The sequence below is a fragment of the Mus musculus genome, chromosome 12 (assembly GCF_000001635.26).
Source record: "Mus musculus strain C57BL/6J chromosome 12, GRCm38.p6 C57BL/6J".
Lineage (NCBI taxonomy): Eukaryota > Metazoa > Chordata > Mammalia > Rodentia > Muridae > Mus > Mus musculus.
Window position 1 is genome coordinate 108,792,766 of NC_000078.6, and position 27,495 is coordinate 108,820,260.

The 27,495-nt window shown below is 45.3% G+C and overlaps 1 protein-coding gene across 2 annotated transcripts; it reads left to right on the forward strand.

The window, feature by feature from the left end:
* Nucleotides 1–179: 179 nt before the first annotated feature.
* On the forward strand, nucleotides 180–27,383 carry Yy1 (YY1 transcription factor). Of its 2 annotated transcripts, none has more exons than XM_006515820.4 (5): nucleotides 180–1,326; nucleotides 13,714–13,876; nucleotides 20,154–20,214; nucleotides 21,066–21,210; nucleotides 21,841–21,928. In XM_006515820.4, exons 1-4 carry the CDS (start codon nucleotides 648–650, stop codon nucleotides 21,159–21,161), a joined length of 999 nt encoding a protein of 332 aa, XP_006515883.1. In that variant the 5' UTR covers nucleotides 180–647; the 3' UTR covers nucleotides 21,162–21,210; nucleotides 21,841–21,928. The 2 variants fall into 2 exon arrangements, with proteins under 2 accessions (XP_006515883.1, NP_033563.2); NM_009537.4 differs by lacking the exon at nucleotides 21,066–21,210 and adding an exon at nucleotides 22,708–27,383 and having other exon boundaries at nucleotides 532–1,326; nucleotides 21,841–21,999.
* The last annotated feature ends 112 nt before the right edge of the window (nucleotides 27,384–27,495 follow it).

Consider the following 27,495-nt stretch of genomic DNA (forward strand, 5'->3'; position numbering starts at 1 on the left):
AGCCAGCGCGCGTGCGGGCCGCCACGCCCCCTACCCCAGCGGGGGCCCCCCCAATCGGGAGGACCCTGGTTGGGAGTAGGCGGGGCCCCGGCGCCTCGAGGGGCCCTGCGATTGGTAGCGAGGGAGGAGCGAGAGCCGGAACAGCGAGTGGGGAATCGGGGACGGGGCGGGGCCGAGAGCCCCGCGGAAGTCTCGCGAGGCCGAGCCGGAGCAGAGTGTGGCGGCGGCGGCGGCGGCGAGATCTGGGCTCGGGGTTGAGGAGTTGGTATTTGTGTGGAAGGAGGCGGAGGCGCAGGAGGCAGGGGGCAGCGTAACGCCGGCCCGGAGGGCGGGAGGAGGCGCGGCCACAGCCAGGGCAGGCAGCCGAGGCGAGGCGAAGGCAGGCGGGGAAGCAGGACAGGCAGCGGCCGAGCGAGCGAGCGAGCCAGCGCGGGGCGCACCGATCTCGGGAGGCGGGGAAGCCCCGCGGCCGCCGCGCCCGCCCCTTCCCCCGCCGCCCGCCCCCTCTCCCCCCGCCCGCCCGCTGCCTTCCTCCCTCTGCCTTCCTTCCCCACGGCCGGCCGCCTCCTCGCCCGCCCGCCCTCCCTCCCGCAGCCCAGGAGCCGAGGCCGCCTGCCGCGGCGGCCGTGGCGGCGGAGCCCTCAGCCATGGCCTCGGGCGACACCCTCTACATCGCCACGGACGGCTCGGAGATGCCGGCCGAGATCGTGGAGCTGCATGAGATCGAGGTGGAGACCATCCCGGTGGAGACCATCGAGACCACGGTGGTGGGCGAGGAGGAGGAGGAGGACGACGACGACGAGGACGGCGGCGGCGGCGACCACGGCGGCGGCGGGGGCGGCCACGGGCACGCCGGCCACCACCATCACCACCACCACCACCACCACCACCACCCGCCCATGATCGCGCTGCAGCCGCTGGTGACGGACGACCCGACCCAAGTGCACCACCACCAGGAGGTGATCCTGGTGCAGACGCGCGAGGAGGTGGTCGGCGGGGACGACTCGGACGGGCTGCGCGCCGAGGACGGCTTCGAGGACCAGATCCTCATCCCGGTGCCCGCGCCGGCCGGCGGCGACGACGACTACATAGAGCAGACGCTGGTCACCGTGGCGGCGGCCGGCAAGAGCGGCGGCGGGGCCTCGTCGGGCGGCGGTCGCGTGAAGAAGGGCGGCGGCAAGAAGAGCGGCAAGAAGAGTTACCTGGGCGGCGGGGCCGGCGCGGCGGGCGGCGGCGGCGCCGACCCGGGGAATAAGAAGTGGGAGCAGAAGCAGGTGCAGATCAAGACCCTGGAGGGCGAGTTCTCGGTCACCATGTGGTCCTCGGGTGAGTGCAGGCGGCGCGCCGCCGCTCGGGATGTTTTTGTTTTGAAGGGAAGCCATGTTTTATGTGTGTGATGGGCGCCGCCATCTTCTCCGCCCGGGCAAGTATGGCGGCCCCAAAAGATGGCGGGGGCGGCGGGCCGCGAAGATGGCGGCGCGGGGGAGGGGCGGCGCCCGGCTAGGCCGCAATGGCGTAGTTTGTGCGAGCGGAAGCGGGCTGGGGCGGCGGGCGGGGAGGGAGGGGCCAGCGCCCCTCCACGCCCGAGCCAACGGACGTGCGGCGGGGCCGGTTGAGGGCGCCGCCCCGCGCCGGACCACCCGCCGGGCGTTGACAGGGCCGTGGCGCAGGGCGGACGCGCGCCGCTCCCCCGCCGTCCCCCGGGGGCTGTCGGGGCCCCGCCCCGCTCGGCTCCGCTCAGCTCGGCCCCCTCGGACGCGAAGCGTCTCCCCGAAGCCCTTCCCGGAGCGGGCGGCGCATAGCCCCGCCGCAGCTGCCCCGCGGTCACGCTGGCCCAGGCCGTCGCCGCTGCGGGGCGGGACTTGGGTGGCACGTAGGGCGCTCGTGTGCGGGTTCGGCGGCCGTTGGAACCTGTCACCCGCGCTGCCAACGCGCTCCTCGCCTGATCGACCTAGAACGGGAGTTAGGGGAAGGAAGAGCCACAGCATTTCAGCGGCCTTTACGCGTTGTGAATTTTGTTTTTTAAGTCGTGGGCCCTATGCAGACAGACTGGGCTGGTTTACACAGCTTAGGATATTTGCCAACAAACTAATAAAAATCGCTTAGTTATCAGTATCTCTGGTCTTGTTTTCCCCCACGAAAAGAATAAAAAAAGTGGATAATTTGTTTTACTGATTTAATACGCCTTTTAGCGAAAGTCAGGAAGCCTGTGTAGGGCACCGAAGAGTTCCTTCCCCGCATGAGTAAACTCAAGGTAGAGCCCTGGAAAGGCTGTTGTTGACTGTTCACTTTATCCTAGTACTGTGTTAACAAGCTAGTCAGCTTTATTGTTAAGAAACTACTACTAGACAGAATAATCTCACCATACCTAGTTCATGTAGCCCTAGTGATTAAATTTGATGAATTTGAAAGCATAACTTGAGCCTTGATGTGTAGTTTATTAAAATGTTAAAATTTTGGGAAACGAGTGAAATAGATGAAAAGCTAATCTATGGTAGTATCCAAGTGACGTAAGCTTGATGGGTCTGTGGTTCAGGAAGGAGAAGAGCGTCCTATAGAAATCTAATAGGAAGTGCTCAGGGCGCTGTTCCTCGCTGAATGAATCCCTGGTTATTATCTGCACGGTAGGTTATCAGGAGCTGTATGCTATGTAACTAGCCAGTCCCTAAAAGTTATCCAGTGCCTTCAACACATTTTTTTGGTTGCTAACGGTAGTTTGCATGCTGAGATCTTTAAAAGCTTGTTTTTTTCACTTTTAATAAGAGTGAAATTAAGGAAAGCAGGTTTCGAACTTTGGATGAATTTACCACATTTGGAGTACCGAGTTCATTAACTATATAAAAAACTTACGTTATAAAATAGCTTGATTCAGATGTTTGACATTAGATCTTACCAAGTTGTTAGTTTGCTTTTCTAGACAGAAAAACACTTCGTCAAGTGTGGTGTTGATGAATCGTGTATGTTTAGTTCAGGGGAGAAAGTGAAGGGCCTGGCTAAGGTGGGTTAATTGACAATTTAGTTGGCATTTAGTCTTTACTTGTGTGACTGGCTGCTTGCTTACAAGGGCACGTAGAGCAGCTTGGGGGCATTTTGGTAGCTATTTCTTCAAACCCTTAATTGTCTAGTGTGTTACTGAGTAGTCTGCAAAAATGGTGCTTATCAATATTTGATGTCAAGAGCAAGGGATGGCCTATTTCCTCAGAAATGTCTTGTGGTAAATGATCCATCTTCCTTGCCTTTGTGGCTTGCACTTATTACCAAAAAGAAGCTAAGTGGTGTGGTCAACTAACTATGTGTGTCTCAAGTTCAGATTCTGCAAATAATTTAATCTTCAGAACTAAATTAAGACTGCAATAAGTGAAGAAATATAAACAGATTAGCTAAGTTAAGTGTAAATGTGTCTTGTATGTTGCTGTGGTAGGAATAGACTTCACTTGATCCCAGGCTTGAGTTGCAACTCCACAGTATATATAAGTTTATTAAATTAGTGCATTAGATTAATTAAACTAGGATGCCACAGATTTACATAAGCCTCAAACTTAGCAGTTCTTATAAAGATAGTATATGTGGGTAGTTTTTTGTTGTTTTTCCAGACAGGGTTTTCCTATGTTCCTGACTGTCCTGGAACTCAAGCTACAGACCAGGCTGGCCTGAAGAGCTCAGCCTGTCTCTGTTTCCTGAGTATAAAATAAAAGATAGAAGACAGCATAGCACAGCAACAATGTTGAGTCATCTTAAGACACTAGTTATTTGTACCTCTCTAGGAGGTTTGTTGTTGCTAGCACATTTTAGTAGAAATTTGTAGAAACCAGATACTTGGGTTTGTAGGTCTCTTTGTTTTTGTGCTTGTTGTCCTCTGAACAGTGACAGCATTCTGTGTGGGGGTCATAGTTTGAATGAAACAGTAGCAAAGTACTGTAACCATTATAGACTTAGAAGCCTGCTTCTTTTTCCCCTTCTTGTTTTTCATAGTTGGTAGTTTATGAGATGCTGCAATGATGGTATGTGACAAGATTTCTCCTGGGGAGATGCAAGACAAGTTTACTCACCTCAGATAGGGAACCCACAACAGATTAAAATATGCTTAGCCACCAAAGTTCAACCTGGTGAACCAATGAGTTTAATTGGGTTACTTTTAGGCCTATAAGTTAGGGGTCACTTACAGGAGCAGAAATGACTCAAAGACATTCGTTACCAAAGCCCACCTAGCACAGGTGAGGCTCACAGGCTGAAAACGAGAAGCATAGTGCCCTTTGCCTCAGTTGGTCTAAACCTCTTCCAGGATGATAGTCTGGTCTGAAAGTCTTTGTAGCTCAGCTTCCTTCTGTTGAAGTCTCAGTTTTTATTGTTTATTCTGGTAAGGAGGAACCTAGAGAGTCTGATCAGTTTCAGGGACTTCCTGAATCTATTTTGAGTTATTTTCCTGCTTAAAGGAGTTTCATGCAAGATGGGACATTACAATCGCTTAAGAATCTTACACACAATGAATGATTATCGGTTCTTTTTTGGTTTGTTTGCTTTTTGAGACCTTATCTTTCCATGTAGGCCTTGAACTCACTTACATAGACTGGGCTGGTCTCAAACTCACAGAGATCTACCAGCCCCTGGCTCTCCCAGTGCTGGGATTAAAGGGGTGTGCCACCACAACCTGCCACTTTATGTTTTGTTTTGTTTTTGGAAGTAAGGGTCTAACATTGTGTCCCAAATTGGTATTATAATCATATCACTATCTTGGCGTCACAGACCTATGAGCAGTCACTTCTCAGTCCTCCTCTTCCCACTAGTCTATCCCAGTTCTCCTATCCCAGACACTATGCATAAAGAATCAGAAAATATTTGCCCTTTTGTATCTGGATTAGCATGTTAATCCATTTTTTTGTGGCTGAATGATAACCCATAATATAATTACTTTTGTGGATAAAATTAAAGCCTAAACATTTTCAATACTTAACAGTTTGCCAGTGTTTTGAATATTTGTAGCTATTTTCAAATTGATGTTTAGGTTTTCCTTTCATTATTGACAGAGCTGTATTTCTTGGAAATAGTTATCAGAATCATATGAGTGAATTTATTTTTATATAACTAATAATAAAGGAAATCACATACTGTAAGCATCCAGCTTTGAGAGAAACTTAGGTGGCTTTAATTATCCCCTGTTAAACCTGATGTGTGGTCAATTGAGTAAAAACATGTGACACTAGAAAAAAGTTGAAATAAAACCACATTGTTACATTTTTCCTTATTCTACACATTCAGAAAAACTCAAGGCTTGTCAGTGATGGCCATTTTCAGTTCTGTGGTAAAGTCTGTAATCACAAGGTAGATAGACCACAATCATAAATTTTTTGTTTGTTTTTTGTTTTTCGATTTTTGGTTTTTTGAGACAGGGTTTCTCTGTGTAGCCCTGGCTGTCCTGGAACTCCCTCTGTAGACCAGGCTGGCCTTGAACTCAGAGATCCGCCTGCCTCTGCCTCCCAAGTGCTGGGATTAAAGATATGCGCCACCACGCCCGGCTTAACCCCTCCTCTTGTTCAGATGACTCTATTCTTGCTCCTGCTTTGAATAAGAATTATTGAAATAGGAAGAGTTAAAAAAAAGTAGAACCTTTATAGTTTTATCAGAAACGTGCCTTACAGTTTATAGTTTTATCAGAAAAAATACTTTACAGTCCCCCCCCCCTCTGTGTGTGTGTGTGTGTGTTGTGCTGTGTACGAGGGCTTGGAGAGGTCAAATAAGGATGTTGTATGTCCTGTTTCTTCTCACCCCTCTCCCAGCTTTGAATTTAACATGGGAGCTGAACTCTGAACTTGAGTCTTACTTACCAAACCATCTCCTCCGTCCCCCCTCCCAGTCCCTTCCCTCCCCTCCCAGATGAGCAGTACTTGTGAGATAGGTAGCTCAGACTGGCCTCATTTATATTCAGGTAGTATTCCTTTGTCAGCTTTCTGGGTGCTGTTTCCTACACACATCCATCCAAAACTACTTTTAAAATTGGATACCTAAAACAGGATTTGGATATTAAAAACATTAGTTTTATTAAGTTACTAGGAAATGGTAGGGAGATGTTAAGTGTAGTTTCTTTGTGGGCAAGTTGTTCCTGACTAGGGAACACTGCCATTTCTGTGTGTGTATGTGTGTGTGTGTGTGTGTGTGTGTCAGTGCTGTAGATGATGTCTCTTGATCAAAATGAAACCACAATGGCCTATAGAGATAGGAGGATGCTTACATGAGTAGGTGAATATGTAAATGGAGAAAATAGAAGCAGAATCATTGGAGTCAACTCTTAATGAGCTTCCTTCCTGGCAGTGAAGATGAAAATGGAAATTACACTGTCCTGACTTAATACCAAGATGAAAAAACTAAGAAAGTGGGCTTTGACTATGACTTTAGCATGGGTAGCCTTATGACAGGAGGATCATGTGCATGTGGAGTTCAGAGGACAGCTTTTAGAAGTTGGTTCTTTCTACCATGTCAGTTCCAGGGATCCAACTCAAGTTGTTGGCCTTGGACACAAGTGCTTTCCTTTAATACTGAGCCATCTCTCTGGGCCCCAAGAAGCCTGCCTTTTTTAAGAAGGAAAAAAAATATTTTGAGAAACCCATATTCGTGTCTTGCTGTATATAATAAGCCTTTTTCTAAGCATTTCTTTTACTTTCTCCTCTAAATCTGTTTTAAGTCAATAATAAACGTTTAACAGCCCCTAATTTTATTTCAAAAGGAAAGAAAAATGGAGTTTGAGAAGATGGGTGTAGCAGTTAACACTGCGTGCTCTTGCAGAAGACATGGGTTCAATTCCTAGTACTAATAGATCTGTAACTTTTAACCCAAGTTCCAGAGATCTGTTGCTTTCTTCTGGTCCCAAGGGCATTGTATATGCATGTACAGGCACTCACACTGACAACATAAAGTGGAAGTAAATATTTAAGAAGAATGAGTGGTGCCCCACGCAGGTTATAGCCAAGGAGTCAGTTGCTTGTCAAGTATGAGCTCAGGCCTTGGATTTGACCCCAGTACTGTACAGGAAAAGCTGTCTTACATGAAGGGGAGTCCTCAATATAGTCATGTCTATAGTCTTCACGTTGTGTTAGGGCAGACCAGATGGCTTTGGGCAGAAGGCACTTTCTGCCTAATGATGCAAGTCTGGTAAGCTGTATTCAGTTCCACTGAAGGTTGAAGGTAAGGGTTGACTCCTCAGAGTTATTCTCCTCTGACTTCCATTCCAGTGACATGGCACTGTTCTCCCAGGACAAACACATGTACACAAATTAAAAAGGAAAACCTTGTTTCTGCCAGAATGTTGTCATTGGATCTTGGATCTGCTAGTGATGTCTAAAAAGTGTAAAACTTGAAATATTCTCTAGTTGAAGTTTTCTGATTTCCCATCTTTTTTGTTTTTGTTTTTGTTTTTGTTTTTCAAGACAGGGTTTCTCTGGCTGTCCTGGAACTTGCTCTGCAGACAATGCTAGCCTTGAACTGAGATATCCTCCTGTCTCTGCCTAGGATCAAAGGTGTCAGCCACCATGCCCTGCTCTTCCATCTTCTTGATAGACTTGCTATGACTGTTGAGCTCAGCATTCTTTAGAACCATTAAGCCTGGTGGAGAATACCTCATTTCATTAGGTTGTTGATTGATGTTCTGGCTTCAGAGGTACAAACTGAAGGAAAGATTTAGATTCTGTAAAATACAATAATTTGAGAGTGAGGTTGCATGTGAGTGAAAGTTTTACCTTTGAAATTGTACTTGAAGGTTTGGTGATTGTGGTAGAGGTTGTTCTGGGATGGAACTAAGGGTTCCATATGTTAAATCTTCAGCTTAAAGTCTTTATGTGAGTATGTTGTGCTGTGCTGAAAAATATCACCAAGTATAATTCCTGGAATCTTATTGTTGCTTTATTTATACCTCTTATTAAGGCCCTTGAGAGGCAGGGAGAGGATCTTGGATTATCTAGATGGGCCCTAAATATAATCACACCAGTGTCCTTGTAATCACTTGAAGGAGTCAGAGGGAGAGGAGCCTCAGCCAGGAGGTGATTAGGAAGCAAGCCGTTATGAATTGTGATTGTGTAGGGGTCATGAGCCAAGGAATGTGGTAGCCCCTTACCCCCAACCCCCAGCCTCAAGAGGGAAAATCCTCATAGTGACTATAACTGATCTCCAGGACTATAAGCCACCATTGGAGGAGTCTACTGGGTATGCACATTTGACTGCAGATGCCTGTCAGATCTGTTACACGGTGCAAAATGTGCTCATCCCCAAAATCTGAGGCCTTAATCAGGAGGGAGGAAAAGAGAAGCCAGAATCTGTGCTGAGAATAGTGGCACACACCTTTAATCCCAGCAGCACTTGGGAGGCAGAGGGATCTTGGTGCGTTCAAGGACAACCCTGGTCTACTGAGTTCCAAGACAGCCAGAGCTACATAGTGAAACTCTTGTCTCTCCCTCCCAAAAATATTTTGTATTCAACTCCCATCACATTCCAGATAGAATGATTAGCATTTTAACATGCTACCAATCTTGTAAAGTAGGTTCTTATTTTTTAATGGGTGAAGAAACTAAAAAGCTATGAGTGGTGGATGTATTGTAAGAACCAAAGGCCTTGGGAAATAGATTTCATTCTAGTGTTGGAGGAGAAATGATCATGAGAAGAGGCAGGGAGAGGAAAGTTTATTACATGCCCTATATCAGGCACCAAAAAAGAACTGTGAGAAAGCCTGTTTGGTTGGTACACATTGGGTAGAAGAAACTCCCTTTTGACTGGTAGACCTTGAGAGCTCTCAGCCTTTGGGTGTAATGGTTTTAGTGAGGACTTAGTAACTAGAGGTTGTTTTCAGTCCCTTGGTTTACTTCTCATCAGACTGGAAAGGTCATCCTTGGTAAGGGGATTGAATACCATCAGGAGGGACTAGTCTACATAGCTTTCTGATTTTGGAGTAGTATCATGTACAGGGAGTGTGGAATGTGGATGAATGGCTCAGCCTCCCCCTCCCAGATGCTGTTGGCTGGACTTGGTTTCTTCCACAGCTGTATCTTGGGCGCTTAGCTCTGCTCTGGTAGTTCTGGGTCATCTGTATCTGGCCATAATGTTGGTGTAGAAATACAGGACGGGCAGTTTTAGCCTGCCATTCTCAACAAGGCACTCTTGCCACTGCATTCCTTTTCAGTCAGTGTCTTAGGGTCTTAGCCTTTCCAAATAGGCTGTGGTCTATTACCCTGTCACATCTGGTCCCATGCCAACTTTGTCTAAAAAAGGAGACTCAAGCAATGAACCACTAATAGGCATGCCCGACCTTCAGCCTGAGGACTATATATATATATATATACATATATATATATATATATATATCCTACTATTGCAGTGAACTGGCCTAACACATTTGTAAGTTGGTCTCAAAAGATTGGACATGTCCTCTTAATCTTGTGCATTAATTTTTAAACCAGCATTAGTTCATTTACTTCCTGAACATAATTTGCATTGGTTTGTGTACGCTATCACCTGTTGTCGTTTGCAGAAATCAACATTGTATTTGACATTCAAAGTAGATCAGCTTACATTTTTTCGTACTTTGGTTTTCAGTATTATGAGATTAGAAGACTGTAATAATAGCCAATGCAAAAGGTTGTATGTGATGTGTGTGTGTGTGTGTGTGTGTGTGTGTGTGTGTCCCTGTAACCAATCCTAGCACTTCAAGGTGGGGGCTGGAGGAATATAGAGCAGGCCAGCATGGACCGCATAATAAGAGTCTGATGGGGGTGGGGGTGGTAAGGGACAGAACAAGGGACTGGAGAGATGGCAGCTTAGCAATTAGGAGCACTTACTGCTCTGGCAGAAGACCCAACTTCGGTTCACAGCATAAGATGTAGTACAGGCCATAAGGCAATACAGGCCATGCACTCCTGCTTTAGGCTTCCACTGTGTCTTTCGCCCTTCCTAGCTGTTTGATCTCCTTTGCAAATTTTTGTTTTTCCATTGTTGGAATTAGGGGGTGGCTCTAGGACCCTTCTCCATTTTCAGTGGGTGTGTTCTTTGTTTCTGTGGCTATAAATGAAGTCTGTGTGCCAATGACTGGCACTATTCTCTCCAGTGTAGATTCCTTTTTATTCCCTGTCCTTGCTTCTGACAGCCGGCATGGACATCTCAAAGCAAAGAGAAGCTAGATTTCTTCCCCTACCCCCTTCTCATCATCTCTTCCCCACTTGGCTAACTCAGCAAGTGACACCACCATCCTCCAAGAAATGTAACTGGTTAACAAACTGGTTTAGTCCTCTAAACGAAATCTTCAGTTTTGTAAGGATCTTCTGGAAATTTATTCGTTTGGTACTAAATCATATTTCTCAGAAATTATTCCCTTTGCAAGTAGAAAATGTATCACTTTAATCCTCTTTTCTCTGAATAAAATCTTATCATGTAGGTCAAGTGTCTGAAGGGCCAGGCAATGACAGTTTTTGTGGGTTTATGCTCTGTTAGAGCCAATCAGATCCACCTGACCTTGCATCAGAAAAGTAGCCATACAGGACCCCTGAGGAAGTGGAAAGGATTGTTTAAAAACAAAACAAAACAAAAAAACCTTCTGTTTATAGAAGTGGGGCACTTTTTTAAAAAGATTCTTAGTTTTTACATGCAGGTATGTACGCACAACGTAGGCGCAGGTGTCAGCTGGGTCCAAAAGAGGGCATCTGATGTGGGGGAGCTGGAGTTAGCAGGTGATTGTGAGCCATTGGGGGTGGAACTCAACTCCAGGTCCTCTGCAAGAGTACAGGTTAGTAACCTCTGAGCGGCAGCTCTCCAGCTCCTTAATCACTGCTTTGAGTTTAAAACAAAGTCTCATATGTAGACCAGGCTGGCCCCAGACTCACAGCTTGATCTTCATCTGCCTCTTGAGTGCTGGGATAAAAGGTATGTTCCACCCCACCTAGTCCCACCTTGATTCTTGACAGCCTTGAACTGGGACTTGGATCTCAGCAAGTATGTTAGACCCATTTCAGGTGAGCCCCAGGAATCGTCATCTTTTCTGCTTCCCCAGAGCTGGGGTTCCACATGCTACCCTGCCTTTGTTTTTACATGGGTGCTGGAGAACAAACTCAGACTTGTAGAACAAGCATTTTATTCCTGTTTCCCCGGCCTTTCTATTTTTTTCCTTTTCTTTTCTTTTCTTTCCTTTCCTTTCCTTTCCTTTCCTTTCCTTTCCTTTCCTTTCCTTTCCTTTCTTTTTTCTTTTCTTTCCTCTTCTTTTTCTTTCTTTTCTTAGATTGATTGATTGATTGATTGATTGATTTATGTATTATATGTGAGTGCACTGTAGCTGTTCAGACATTCCAGAAGAGGGCATCAGATCTCGTTATGGATGGTTGTGAGCCACCATGTGGTTGCTGGGATTTGAACTTTAGGATGGAACCTTCAGAAGAGCAGTTGGTGCTCTTAACCACCGGCCAGCTCACCAGCTCCCTCCCCAGCCTTTCTTTTGGGTTCTTTATTATACTCTTGAGTATAGTAAGAACTGAGTCTCAAAAAACAAAAAACAAAAACCAGTGTTCTCTGGGCTGGAGGTGTGACTCGATAGAAGTGTTTTCGTCATTTAACTTCCCTCTCTAGAAGTAAGTGTGCTCCCTGAGGGTAGAGTCTGTATTGTTTCTGGCCACTGTCACCAGTGACAGGCATCTATCTTCACTTGGAACTAATACAAGAGTTAGTTTAGGCTGAGAGTTCTCACTGGTGTATTCCCTGGCTGGCTCCAAATTTGCTTTGTAGTTGAATGACCTTGAACTCCCTCCCCCAAACACCTCCCAGGTTCTGATTTATATACTTGTGGCATCAGATGCAGGCTGTGTGGTACTGAAGACTGAACTCAGGGCTCATGCTAGATGAACACTTGATCCACTGAGCTCCATTCAGAGTGTTGGGGCTGGGGAAAGTGGAGCGGAAATGTAGCTTCCCTGCTACATTTGTGTCTCTGTAAGGTTAGGTTTTGGTGTGCTACTGTATGGTGAGAGACTAACGTTGCTAATAGGTACAGAGCAGGCTGTGAACTTGTATGTGCCAGTGTGGAGTCCCAGTTGATGTTTTAATTGATACAGCCAGTCAGCCTTTTTACACCTGCTCATCCATCCATAGAAATGTATCTTTATCAGTGCATGGATGTATTGTTGTGGTCTTCCTATTGTTGTGGTCTTCCTACTTCCTAAGAGACACTTGTGCTTGTTTACAACCAATAAATAAAAATCTTTCTTTCTCTCTCTCTCTCTCTCTCTCTCTCTCTCTCTCTTGGTTTTGGTTTTGGTGGTGGTGGTGTTTCGACAGGGTTTCTCTGTGTAGCCCTGGCTGTCTTGGAACTCACTCCATAGACCAGGCTAGCCTTGGACTCAGAAATCCGCCTGCCTCTGCCTCCCGAGTGCTGGGATTAAAGGCGTGCGCAATTAGTGCCTGGAAATGTTTCATTTTTGGTATGTCCTTTTCTTAAGGGGTGGAGGGTTTGCCAGGTTGTCAGCAAGATGGGCTCAATAGGTAAACTGAAAAACCTGAGCTCCCTGCTAGGTCATATGTACAGGAAGGAAGGCAGTCTGAGTTGTCCTCTATCTTCATGTACATCTTGCCCTTGGGTCCCTGAATTTTTGTTTACAAAATAACTTTTTTTTAAGTTTATATCTACAACTTAATAGTTAGCCCCAGATAAATTGCTTAATTTTTGCACACCTGAATTTCTTCTCTGTAAAATCAGAGTGTGTGGTAATTCCCTCACTTGGTGGGGAGTGTGTAACGATGAAAGTGATGCTGTATATAAACACTGGGTAAAATGGACCTGGACCTACTGTTACTTACGTCAGAGTCCTAATGTAGATTTACATTATATTCTAGAATAAAGCTGTTTCACACCTGTGATCACAGTACTTGGGAGGTGGAGGCAGGAGATTGAGGCTAGCCTAATATAGACCAAAGTAAAGAAGAATAGAGGGAGGAAGGGAGTGAGGCCCAGCAGCTGGGGAGTATGAAGGGAAGGAACCTCCCCAGGTGTCCTCGGCCTTGGCACCCACACTCACATGCACAGGCCACGCAATAAAAATAAAGTGAATGGGTTTGGTTTGGTTTTGGTTTTTTGAGACAGGTTTCTCTTTGTAGTCCTGGCTGCCATAGAACTTGCTTTGTAGACCAGGTTTGTGTTCAGGTTGGTCTTGAACACAGAGATCTGCCTGCCTCTGACTCCCGAGTATTAGGATTAAAAGTGTGCAGCACCACTGCCCCTCAAATAAAATGTTCTTAAACAAAATAAAACTTGTTCTTAAAAATACAGTGATGGAAGATTAGAGAGGCGTTTGGTTTTGTGTCTCCTTTGCTTTCCTCTTGGAGTGACTTGTGGTGATTGCATGCCTTGGAAGAAGAATGCTCTTACTCCTTTCATGTACTAGTTTGTGAAATGGGTAAAAGGCAAACTGAGAGAAGCCAGTTAGACAGGGGTAAACCTGGAGAATGTATGACAGTACACTCAGAGAGAGCTAGCTGCTTCTGCTAGGCTAACTGACCACTAATGTGAAGGAAGGTCTGCTGCTCTTGACTTTGAAGGTTTGGGTGACTTAGGAGTTCCAAAGGATTGAGGACACACAGTAAATGGTTGAGAATTAAAAGTAGGAGCCATAAATAGTTACTTATGAGGATTCCACTGAAAAGCTTTTATTTTACTCAATGTGTTTATATAGTTAAGATGATCAATCTCATGTGTTTCAGATGAAAAAAAAGATATTGACCATGAAACAGTGGTTGAAGAGCAGATCATTGGAGAGAACTCACCTCCTGATTATTCTGAATATATGACAGGCAAGAAACTCCCTCCTGGAGGGATACCTGGCATTGACCTCTCAGACCCTAAGCAACTGGCAGAATTTGCCAGGTAAGTTGCAAGAACCTTTCTTTCTAGACTAGGAAGTGCCTGAATCTTTCCAGCTGTATTTTGTTGTTCCCACATGACAGTGGTGGTTTATATTCTTTCTCTAGGGACAACTCTGAAAACAAAAGCAAACGGTTTTGGTGATAGCTGTGCTGTTGATGTGTGAAGGGCAGCATTTTAGATGTTTGCAGATTGTGAGATGAGGCAGATGCTCTCTGGTTCTACAGCTGGTGTTGCCTGGGAGTGTCACATCACCTTTGTATCTCTTTGTTACAATGTGTCCAGGTTTAATCTGGACACTTTAACCACAGAAGGAATTTTCAGCGGTTCATGATTTGGTGTGATGAGTGTAGTAGCTCCTGGTGTTAAGCTGACTGGTGGGACTTCTGTGGCCTCCCAGGCTGAGATCTGTTCTGAGCAGTCAATACCTGCATTTATTGATACCTGTGTATTTGTTTTGCCTGAAATAGGCTGGGGTCCTATAGAAGTCTCTGCTGTTTATATTAGTTTTTAGTGTTGTGGTCATTTTTTATGAGGACATGGTGGGGGTAGGAGGTGTACAAAAATGTAACATCTTCAATAAGGTGGAATTGCTAATAGTGTATCGTCTGCCTTCCTTGCCTGAGGTGGAGCAGAGCCATTTGTTTCATTTGTCATGGCTTAGCAACAGTGTGTCTGTTAATAACACTGTTCTCCAGATTTTGTTATGTTCCAGTTATATTTCAGGTACAATTATGTGAATGATGTATTAAGCACCCCCCCCCCAAAAGCTACAAACGGAGATTACATTTGTAATGTACCTACCAGTTTGGCAGGAGGTATGTTTTGGGGGCATACTGAATCAAATCCCTAAAGTTAACCGGCTCTTCCTTGCTGCTTAGAATTGGATAAGGACACAGAGATGGGTAGTGATGTCTGCAGTATGTTGTAGACATGTTGGTGGCTGATGTACGCCTTGATGAGCCTAGAGTTTTAAGACAGTCTCACTGTAGCCCACTATGACCTTGATCTCAAAATCTTGCCTCAACCTCCCAAGTCCTGGGAGTATAGGTGTGTAACTCCATACCTGGCTTGAACCTAGTGTTTTGATAAATAAGAAACAGGCTTCCGTGTTTCAGGGCGTGCACATTTTCTACAGAAAATACAAATGATGTACAGTTATGCTGGGAATTGGGGTGCTTAAAGAAAATGAATGTAATCAAGGTAAATTTGAATCCGGTTATTTAGGTCCATGAATGCTGGCAAAAGATGTGTGGACTTTTTGTGGAGAGCAGCTGCTAGAGACGTGAGTAGGGAGGAAGAGTTTTGTTAGTTGGAGAGGATTACTTTATAGCAGAATCCAAGATGGGTCGATCCCTTTGTGTACGGGAGAAAGCTTCAAATAGAAGGCTCAAGCTAGAAGAGTAGGGTAGATAGAGTAGACATTAGAGATGACAAGAGGTAAAGAATGTTTTTTGTGTGTCTGGTTAAGGAAGACAAAAGGCCACCAATATCCACCTGATTACATCATAAACTCATATAGACTTGATGTTTTTAGGAAGAAGTTAGAAGGAAGTCATGCTAAAATCAAGATCTTATAGAAGTTCTAAGATGGGGAGTTTTGGGGAAACCCTTGTGTTTGGAGAGTAAGAGGAAGCAGAGAAGGCAGAAGAGAATTATTTGAAGTAGAGACTTGGGGAGGTGAGGCAGCCTGGCTACCGATGAAGAACCTTCTGGAACACCAACCAGGAGAGCGAAAAAGAGAATCTCTGTTACACATTGCAGCACTGGTGCAGTGGCAGATAGAGGACTGGAAAAGACTAAAGAGAGAGGGAAGCTACAGGTTGTGAGCAGGACAACTCAGATGTGATGGCTCTTGGCATTGTTTTGACTCTCCCTGCCCCGATGATATCTCAGAGCACCAAGGATAAAGAAACCAGGGAGAAGGCCACTTACAGAGAATGATGTCATGAATGCCATGGCCACGGCAAGTGATGAGAAGACAGTGCAGCAATGTTTGAAGAGGAACATTCACTGTGACAAGTCTTTTTGGAGCCCAGAGCCTTGTGCATGTTTGGCAGTGCTGCTGAACTGGAGCCCAGCCCACATGGTCTTTCCTTTTACAATCAGCTCTGAGGACTCTCATTCTATGTTAGAATTGGGTGTTATCTTGCTCAGTTTGTTAGAATGTAAAAATAGGGAAGTGTGGCACCAAGGTGTTGAGGATTGGACTCCAGTCCCATGTAGAATTAGATCCCTTAAAGATCATGTTGACCTACATGGACTTTATTGGTGGTAGAGAAATGCCAGAACCTGTATGCCTTGCTGTTTTCAAATCTCCATATTGTGAGACTGTATTGTCTTGGAGTGGGGTCTTCAGGGGCCTTTGACTGGGATTCCCACAATAAAATATCAAGTAGAGGCACCATGTTTCACTGTTGTGGATCAGACCATATGATCTCTACCAGTTATGGCAAAGCTTATTCAGGCCTGACTTTGTCCTGTGATTGAAGAGCAACGCTTGAGCCCCGAGGTCTTAGCTTATGCCTGAGAGTTCATATGTTTCTCTCTGTTCTATCCTTGGCAGTATGGGTGTGCTGGCCTAGACTTGAAGACAAGAATGTCTTAAACTGCCACCCTCTGTTTAGACTGCTTAACATAGACATAAGTTTAAAAAGAAAAAAAAGTAATGAATTTTATTTGGAAGTTCTGTCTTTAAAGCTGGAGGGTCGGATTGCTTGGTTTTCAGAAGTGCTTGTCTTGTATGCAGGAAACCCTAGGCTTACATGTAAGTCAAGTGCTGTGTGTCTATCCAGTAGTGCTCAGGAGAGGCACATAGTCAACCTTAGCTGCATAGTGTGTTTGAAGCTGGACCTGGGATACATGAGTGCTGTCTCAAAAAATAATAATAATAATATCAGGTGGTGGTGGCTCATGCCAGTAATTCCAGCTGTCAGGGGACAGAGGTTCCCTGTGAGTTTGAGGCCAGCCTGGTCTTCTGAGGGGTTTCCAGGATAGCTAGACACAGTGAAAGCCTGTCTTGACCTGACACCACCCCTGAAAACAAGGGTTCTGAGTTTTGAGGTGGGACCACAGAGGGGAGGTGGGGGTATTTTACTGAGTTGTCTGTTTTTGAAAAACTGTGTTCAGAGACTAGGGCCTGGTGAGTAATTTATGTCTCCTAATTTTAGCTAGGCAGTTCTTTATTGTATATTTCCTTAAAGCTGGACTGTGATATCCTGTAGGCTGCTGGGTGTGGTAAGTGAACAACTACCTGTAATTCCAGCACTTGAGAGGCCGAGGCAGAAGGATTGCCAGTTCAAGGCCACCCTGGGCTCCATAATGAGACCTTGATGCTGGCAGATGATAGCTGAGTGATAATGGACTGTCTCAGCAGCTGAGGTCCTACATCCTGGTTCTAAGTTTATTGTACTGGGGAGACTTGTACTTCCTAGCTTACTGCCAGAAGACTCATCTTTGCTACATCCAGGGCTCTGCTAAAACTGTTGGGAAGATGCTGCAGATGTGACTTGTGGAGTTCAGTCTTTGTGGTGGTGCTCCTTCCACATGTGACAGGATGAGTTGGAGGTAATGTCAGTTTAAGCAGCGTGTCTTTCAACATGCCCTCCAGTTTAATAAAACTGAGTAGCAAGTAGAGTAAAAAGCTGTTGAGGGTGGCTTTATGCTTGTCTTTTTCCTTTCAGTATCTTAGGGTTTTTTGGTTGAAAGATAATTTAGAATATCAGAACCTTACGGGTTGTTAAGCATAAATAATACAATTTTAAAGAATGAATTCAGTTTATTGAGTGTGGTAGGTAGTTGGCGCTTACAGTTCTTCCTTATCATGCCAGAGGCCGAGCCACACGGTTGTCAGGCTCCTGGCCAATCTGCGATACTTGGTTTGGACCCTCTCTCAAAGATCAAAGAAGCAAAAGGATGAGTTTCATTTCTAACCATATGACCAGTGATGATAGTAACTCATTGCTCAGGGGTCTGGTGTGCTGTCTTGGACTCCTTGCAGCTCTGATAAAAGAAGGGTCGTGCCTGCTTACAGAGTAAGAAACCGAGGCTGAGAAGTTAGTGATTTGCTCAAGGTCATAAAGATAGTAGAAGTCAACTCCAAGTCATATATCCATCTTGTCATTTGTCCTCATCGTGTCTGGGTCTGTAAAGTATCCCAGTCAATGAGAGAAACGCAAGCAGTGTTTCTTGATGCTGGGGTGGGGTGGGAATGACCCCTTCATTTTTCTTTTGCGTAGCTTCTGAGAGAAGAGCCAATCTTGTTATGGACAGTTGTGTCTTCCATTGATGAAGTCTTAGGTTTGCCCAAATGCCTGGTAAATTTTCGTTCTAAAATTAATACTGAATATTAGCACACAATTTCTAAAATGATAACTAGTTTGGGAGTGGCCACATAGATCTGTCACCAGCACTTAGCATATGGAAATAAGATCGCAAGTTCAGGGCTAGTATGGGGTATATGGTAAGAACCTATTTCAAAGACATCTTATTAAGACTGGAAAGAAAGCTGAGCAGTGGTGGCATATGCTTTTAATCCCAGCACTCATGAGGCAGAGAGACAGGACAGGAGGCTCTCTGAGTGCCAGGGCAGCCTGGTCTACAGAGCAAGTTCCAGGATGGCCAGGGCAATGTCACATAGAAACACTGTCTTCGGGAGGGAGGAAAAAGATTTGAAAGAAATAGAAGCATTCATGAATTGCTGCTGATTCATGCTGATCTGACCTCTAGGTGGTGCAGTAGCACCAGTTGCTTCCTGCTACTCTGAACTGAACCCCAAACTTCAAACTCACTGACATGTAAGAGACTAGTATGAATTATAAGTAGAGACAGGCTTTTGAGAACAACAGGCTCGTTAAAAACCTGTAAACAGCAGACACTTAAGTAATGCTTGCTAACTGGAATACTAGTAATCTAAAGTGTGTCTGCAGGGTTGGAATTGGGAAGAGATTGGTCATCAGGCATTGTAGAAGTTCTCCCTGTTTTTAGACATGGGAGGTTGCTAGCTTGGCAGTGTAAGGAGGATCCAGATACTCTGTCCTGGGTTTGGGTGGACAGAGTAACCTACTGAGAGATGTCATAAGTCATTTTTGGTACATTGTTGCTAAGAGGGACCATTGGCTTAGTTACAGTTTAGCCAGCAAGCTTCATGCAGGAGTGTGAGGCAGTCCAACTAGGGCTACAAAGATGTTTTTGAAATTAAATTAAATTAAATCATAGTTTTCTAGAGCACAGTTTTCTTGCTCCTTGATCATACGCAAGTTTGTAAGGAATGCTAGGAAAGAAATCTTTCAGAAAGACCAAGGTTGCTGGAGGAAGTAGAAGATAGACTGGTTCTCAGTTGACAAGCTACAACCAGAAATAAAACTAGCGGTGGTGACAAAACCCTGTCTCAAAAACAAAGTAAAATGAAACATCCTATAAAAACTGTCATCTCCCTCTAACCACCAAAACACCAGCAGGAGATGCCTTCCGCTCAGTGTCAGTGCACCTGTTTGATCCCAGCACTTGGGAAGTGGAGGCCTGCAGATCTCTTTGAGTTCAAGGACAGCCTGGTTGAAAGAGGGAGTTTAAAGGCAGCCAGGGCTACACAGAGAAACCCTGTCTTGAAAAAAACAAACAAGGCAATTCTGCCTGTCCATCAGCCAGTAGTAGTAGCCAGTGCCCGTTTGTGGTTTCCTTTGAGAGTTTTTATTACATGGGTATAAATGACTCTGTATAAAAGTATAATGTGTACTTCCAAAATTAATATTTCCCAAAGATGGTTTGTGTCTGTATGATGTGGGCCCATTTTGTATGTGTGTGGTTGTTTGTTACTGTGTTTTTTTAAGATGTTATATATTTTTGAGCAGCTGATTTTTGTTGCCTTACCCCAACAAAATAATTAATGTGCAGTTGTCAGGGCTGATGATCTTTGTGGGGTTGTTAGTTTTTATTTAACAGGGGTAAGTGGGACGAGGAGGTGTTTGAGTCATATATGATAATGGTGCTGGTGGTGCAGTTCCAAGCCATACCAGCTTTGCCAGAGGCAGCGAGCGAGGCAGGCTTTCCAAGCACCAGCACTTTTACTTAGAAGCTAGAAGAGAGCTCGCAGTTGAGCAGTCTGGGCAGCTTGGTCCTTTCTCCGTTGTAGAAGGGGAACACCAGGAGCTTAGTGTTGGTGCTACAAGGGAAAACCTCAGGGACGATTTGATTTATGCTTACTGAGTGTGACCCACTCCTACAAATCTGTCTCTTTCTCTCTCTCTCTCTCTCTTTCTCTCTCTCTTTTTTTTTCAATAAGAATGAAGCCAAGAAAAATTAAAGAAGATGATGCTCCAAGAACAATAGCTTGCCCTCATAAAGTAAGTAATGCGAGGGGAGTGTGGTTAGACCTCTGCTCAGGCTGCAGACAGGGTGTATATAAGGAGTGTGCCCTTTGAGTTCCACTTTTGTAACTGAAACAAAGTAAGCAATTAGGGCTTTGGGATTATAAACACGGTCTTCATTTTGTTTGTTAGTAAAGGACACTTAAGATATGTTAAATGGGGCTGCTATAGGGGCCAGTGTTCTTACTCCTGTATATTGACTGTACTGTGTTAGGACTATTTCTTTTTGGACCATTAACAAGTCAAGTCTTAAGACCTTGGGTTGTACTTAACCCACAAGTCTTTATGAGACTCTAAGCTTATAACTGAAACTTGGAAATTACTTTGGATATTGTTAGAATAGACTAAATAAAGACTTGGTAATTTCCCTCAGTTTTCTTTTTACTCTGTTAATTGTGCTACTAGAAGGGTGCATAACTGTTTTCAAATGCAGCTGGTTTTTTAAAGTAAAAAGGGGTGGCTCAAAAGTATTTTGAGGTGCTAAGGGTGGTGGTCAGCTTTCAGATTGAACGGGGAAAAGATGTGGATGCTGAGAAACAAGGCAGAAGAAACCAAGAATGGAATAAAGAATTTCCAAAAATAGCAGTTGCAGAGTAAATATACTTGATATAAAGGCTGTGCACCCCAGTCTCTGTACTGCTTGTAGATGCTTATGGTGTGGAGGTATGGAATGCATGTGGCTGTTATCTAAACCACAATTAGGACGCATTTGAAAACCGTTATGCCATGCGTGCCGGGGTCTCTGTGCTGCTCTGTGTAAATGGGAGCTGAAGTTAGAGGTCAAGGTGGAAAACTGGCTTTCCCCTCCCTCCCTTTTGCCTGTGAAGCTGTCTAGTGGTGACCTGTGCTGTCCTTCTGTCATGCTGTCTCACCATTTCCCCACTCACTCCATCATGGGCAACAACTGCAGAAGAAATTGTTGAGGACATGCTGCTCTCGGGCACCACACATCCATCTGCCTCCCCCGCACTGGTATCGCTTTGCCTGCCTCTTCCTTTTCCTGGTGTCTCACCAAATAAATTTCTTCTGTAGTTGCCATTCCTTGGAGACCCTCTTGCTTCTTTCTCTGTCAAGAAGGGGAAAGAGGCAAAGAGAGAAGAGGGAACAGTAGGCGATGGAGAATGACAGCCCATTGTTGCAGCACAGAATACGGGGCCCACCAAAGGTAGTGGTGGACTACCGTCATTTTAACTCCGTTTATTTCTCAGTGCTTCTGTTACTTCATCTGGGGGCTGTAGCTGGGTGAGGCGGCTGTGGTGTAGCTGGAAGCCGGGATGCTGGGTTCTACTCCCAGCTTGGCTGGCTACTACTAGTAGTGTGACCTTGGGCAAGTCTACTTCAGTACATCTCTAAGCCTCAGTTTCCTCATCTGTAAAGCACGGGTTTGCAATACAAAATAAGAATAAGGCCTTCTTTTCAGCTGTCTGATTTTTTAATTTTTTTATTTATGTCTTAAATAGCTTAATGTTCTGTAATGCTAAGTAAAGTTAAAGGGGGTGCTGGGGAGGTTGTTTTGCTCTAAACATCAGTAAAGGCTGTGCAGTGATTGGGTCCTTTCTCAGTTTGCATTGTGAACCACTAAGCTTCTCTCTCTGTTTTAAGGGCTGCACAAAGATGTTCAGGGATAACTCTGCTATGAGAAAGCATCTGCACACCCACGGTCCCAGAGTCCACGTCTGTGCAGAGTGTGGCAAAGCGTTCGTTGAGAGCTCAAAGCTAAAACGACACCAGCTGGTTCATACTGGAGAAAAGCCCTTTCAGGTAGAGCCAGTACCTGTTCCCCACACTGAAAGCTAGGGTGCTGGGCAGGGTGGTGATATCAAGTACCATGGGGCGCCTGTGGGGGCATCTTATTCCCACTCCCACTTCCATAGCTCTCTGAAGGTCTGCTTGGGTTCCTGGTTACTTACTGCATGTGACTGCAGGTGTTACATACTAGGGGATGGGAGTATCTGTCGGGAGAAACAGGGTAATGTGAGTGAGAGAACCCCGCACTAAATTCCTAGCATGTTTACAGAGACTCAGAGATTGTATGTTTGGTAGTGAGTAGTGTGTTGAATTACTGAGAGAGTGCTCATAAGCACTGTTGGCTACATCTCCAGGGGACACTTGGTGCTGCTTATAGAAAAATCAAGTGAGTCTGTGACAGTTGGCATCACTAAATATCTTAAATCATCTGTATTTATTCTACTTTCTGGAGTGTCTCTGAAAATACTCAGGCCTTAAATTTGCACTTAGTACAACCCTTCTGTTTTTGTAAGAGCTAACCATGTGTTCATAGTGTCAGAGATCCCTGTGTGTCAGTTCTAAATCACGCTCAGAAGGGTCTCCAGAGGAGGAAGGAGACACACTCACTCTAGTACAGTCTAGTCTAGTACAGTGGTTTTCCTTCCAAGCAGTGAGCCATTGACCGCCCCTGATTCTGGTCCCGTTTGCCAAGTGGGTTGATGTCTGGTTTTTCCTTGACAGTGCACATTCGAAGGCTGCGGGAAGCGCTTTTCACTGGACTTCAATTTGCGCACACATGTGCGAATCCATACCGGAGACAGGCCCTATGTGTGCCCCTTCGACGGTTGTAATAAGAAGTTTGCTCAGTCAACTAACCTGAAATCTCACATCTTAACACACGCTAAAGCCAAAAACAACCAGTGAAAAGAAGAGAGAAGACCTTCTCGACCCGGGAAGCCTCTTCAGGAGTGTGATTGGGAATAAATATGCCTCTCCTTTGTATATTATTTCTAGGAAGAATTTTAAAAATGAATCCTACACACTTAAGGGACATGTTTTGATAAAGTAGTAAAAATTTAAAAAATACTTTAATAAGATGACATTGCTAAGATGCTATATCTTGCTCTGTAATCTCGTTTCAAAAACAAGGTGTTTTTGTAAAGTGTGGTCCCAACAGGAGGACAATTCATGAACTTCGCATCAAAAGACAATTCTTTATACAACAGTGCTAAAAATGGGACTTCTTTTCACATTCTTATAAATATGAAGCTCACCTGTTGCTTACAATTTTTTTAATTTTGTATTTTCCAAGTGTGCATATTGTACACTTTTTGGGGATATGCTTAGTAATGCTGTGTGATTTTCTGGAGGTTGATAACTTTGCTTGCGGTAGATTTTCTTTAAAAGAATGGGCAGTTACATGCATACTTCAAAAGTATTTTTCCTGTACAAAAAAAAAGTTATATAGGTTTTGTTTGCTATCTTAATTTTGGTTGTATTCTTTGATGTTAACACATTTTGTATAATTGTATCGTATAGCTGTATTGAATCATGTAGAATCAAATATTAGATGTGATTTAATAGTGTTAATCAATTTAAACCCATTTTAGTCACTTTTTTTTCCCCAAAAAATACTGCCAGATGCTGATGTTCAGTGTAATTTCTTTGCCTGTTCAGTTACAGAAAGTGGTGCTCAGTTGTAGAATGTATTGTACCTTTTAACATCTGATGTGTACATCCGTGTAACAGAAAGGGCAACAATAAAATAGCGATCCTAAAGAAAGATTACGGCAGAAAGAGCTCTGTAAGCACAGCCTTATTTTCTTCTGTTGTCCAGAATACTTAGAATTCTTGAGCCTCCCAGAAATTGGAAGCAAATAAAGCAACTTGAGTTTCCTTTATTTTGCACTCAGTGACAGTGACTGTGATGAGGTCCGTGCATGGACACTAGCATTTCCTACGTGCCCTGAATCCCGAGAGCAGGCAGGAGGCACCCCGAGCTAGGGAACTACCTCAGAGTACACAGACGACCCATGGCTGGCAGGATTGCCCTTGATATCCCGGTGCGTGTGGGAGTGAGACGTTTGCATGGGCCTGATGCTTTCTGAAGGGAAGGCACTGACTGGCAGTGGGTGCGCCAAGGGAGGATGGGCCTGCCTTCTTTCTCATCATCACTCAGGCTGCCTTCAACGGCGGTGGCTCCATGGGTTGTCCAACAGGAAATCTCAGTGCAGTCCTTATTAGATGCTGTCAGATGTAGCAATTGAGTGCCAGTAGCTGTTTGCTTGTAGACACACTTAAGTGCAGAGCGGCAAGGCGATGAGATTATTAGAAAGTTGTACTCAGTGAGTACTTGACTTGTCATGTGTGACCTCTTCAATGTATAATTTTTGAACTTTTACTTACCTAGGGTCAAATACCAGACTTGTTAACTATTTTATAAACTGCCGTGATACATCAAAATCTCATTTATTCAAAATGCAAACCTAACTGTCTGTCTTTCTGTGCTGAATGCTTGACTCCAAGGTAAAATGACAAACAAGTACCAGGTTCAGTCACAAAGAGGCCGGGAGAGCAGCCGCTCGAACACTTAGCCCAATTTCTTATGGCCTCGCCAGGAGGACTGGTGACCTGGAAACAGTGGCCCCGTGGCTCTGGAATTTTGAAGTGCCTTCTGAACCATACATGGAAGTTGTAACTTGGGACATTTGTTTTATTCGTCCAGAATCTGATCCAGTGAGCAGTTGATGGGACTGAGCTCAGCAGCAGACCCAGCTGTGTGCTGGAGGGCAGGCTTTGCTGTGCCTGGCAGTCAGGAGGGGGTAAGACTAAAGGGGCCCCATCAGAGCCAAGTACCCATGTGTCTCCCCCAGGCCTTCGCTCCCTACCATCAGGTTAAGCTTTCCCAAATGCCCTGCAGTCGGAGGCCAGAGCCATGTTGCCCTCCCTCGCCCAATATTGTGCTACCTTCAAGCCTGGCCCTGGCACCTCAAGACCCTTGCCCACGGCTCCACAGCAGAGCAGAAGTGTGCTGTGGAAAAGCCTGCCAGCCACCCTGAGAGTCAGGCCCACGTATAGAGCGAGGCCTCACCCATCCTCTGTGCCTTGATTCCTTGGGAGATGCTTGGCCATCTCTTCTGTCCCTTTCTGTCTGAGTGGAGCAGCGGTCATCATCTTCACCCTTTCTGTGTTGGCATTGTCTTCTCAGTGTGCAGTTAACTTCTGTTGGGAGTTCAAAGACAGCATGGTGTGCGGGTCCTCACTTAGGACAGCAGTGTAGGGACCTGTCACGTCAGTGGCCAGAAGAAAGCTGCTTCTCATTGGCTTTGGCTTAAACCCATTTTGCTTGTTAGAATTTATAGTTTTGTTATAGATGTAATTTACTAATTTGAAATGATGTTCTAACAGTGAGTCCCTTGTCTAGACACTTAAAATCTGATTTGTAAGTAATACTGATAGACATATTTTCTTACATCTGAGCAGAAATAAATGCATGTTTTTAGCAAATGTAATGTAAAAACTCCAGAGGATAAGTTTACACCCAATAAGATATTATTTTCTATTTTTAAATTTGATATTTGCCCCTCTTTGGTAGTGAGGTTGGGGGCATAGTATCTATACAGAGCTGTCGCTCCAGAGTGACATTTATTTCCCGCAGAGATGCTGAGCTCACGCTGTGCTGGGCCTGTGCGATGTGTGTACTTTGCCAGAGGAGCTGAGGAAAACCAAGACTTTTCCCCCATCCCCCATTTGGTTTCCACACACAGGTTCTTCTGAATGCTGCTTGGTTTGCTAAGTTGGTGGGCATGTAAGACCTCTTGAAGAGATGGTGTGTGCAAAGACGGCCCATGTTTCTAGGCAGTTTTAGCTTGTGTCTTCACATAGATGAGAGCCAACTGTCGGTGAAGTGTGTGGTGCTCCAGGGATATGGTGCTGGCATGGCTTGGCACCCACCCCACCTTTCCACTCGGCAGGACTCACCTGTGGTACAGCCCTCAAATCACTGACTAGAGTGTATGTCTATGGCCCAGGAAGTCTTGCCCCCTAAGTTTACCCACTCCCCACAATAGACAGGGATTTGACTACTACTTCCTTTCCTCTGTGCTCCGAATTGACATGATTTAGCCAGTCTGCGGTGCGGTGGGTTTTTATTCTCTTGACTTCTAGCCTACAGGAAGAACAGGGACTTCAGGATCAGAACAGAGATGAGCAGAGTTGCCAGTAGATAGATGCCATCCGTGACTAACTACTCAGAGGCATTGCCCTAGCAGCCCTACTGGCTGCAGAAGCTAGCTCCTTTTCTAGCACAGACTGTTTGAATCTCTGGCCATAAGAGGCCGCATCTGACTTTGCAGCCCTTTGTTGTTAATGTGACCTCTTCTAGAGCCCAGGCCCAGGACCTGGCAGATACACTCTAGCTGAGGACAGGGAAGGGACTCAGAACTCCAAAGCAGATGTGCTTGCTTGCAACATTTAACTCTGATCAGAACAAAAGCTACTCCATGCTTCAAATCACGTGCCAGCAGCATTGACCAGGTAGGTTAGGTCTCCAAAACAGCGAGCTTTCCCCACAGCTTGTTAACTCCTCTCAGGGTAAGCTCAGGTGCCTCAGATGGCTTAATACAGGCCCTTCAGGTGAGTAAGTTGCACTGAGCAGGAGAGGGTAGCTGTGTGGCTAACAGGCTACCCGGCATCTTTGGGCATAGTTGGTCAGTACCGTGCCAGGAAGGTCATTCCCCAGCTGGGACAGCATGTAGACTTCATAGGAAAGGGTGGGTGGCAGATGTGAGCAGCTTAAGGCATTGGTCATTGAGTGTCGGCAGTAGGTCACAGGCGGGGTGCACCTTCCAAGGTGTGCCTAGCCAGCACTCTGGAGACCATCAAGGGGGGGCTAGTGAGCAGCACTGTGCTCCGCATTTCAGAGTGGCAGATTTGATGACTAAAGACACTCAGGCACCCCGAGGAACAGTACTGGGGATGTGCAGCTGTGCTGGTTGGTCCGCCTCCCTGCCCGGAGCCACGTGGTGTCTACATCCATAGCATGAGGGAGCAAAGAAGGTATCGTTACCGGAGTCACCTCTTCTTTATAATGCCAGCAACTGTTAAAACCCTTGATGTCTACAAATGGCAAGAAAAGTTGTGTTTTCATTTTCTGGGAACTCCCATAGGCCCTGGCTCAAGGACTCTGCATTGTGTGTCATGTACATCTCTTAAGTGTTCTTTGCTGTTCTGGAATTGTCCTTGGTTTTTCCTTAGCTCATAGATCATAGACACAGAAATATTATAGTATTTAAAGCATCCGCATCAAGCATCAGATGGCTTCGCATCCAGAAAAACATAACTCAGTTTGAAGCACCAAGCATGTGTAACATGGCTCTATACAATACAATAAAAAGCGCTAATGTTAAGCTCTTTAATGCCTGTGTTCTTGTTTGTTCTCACTGGCTGGGTTTTTTCACCTTAAGCCTGGGGGTGAGCTACCAGACCTGGGCTGAAGGCTCCTGGATTCCCAGGGAAGACACTTTTGTT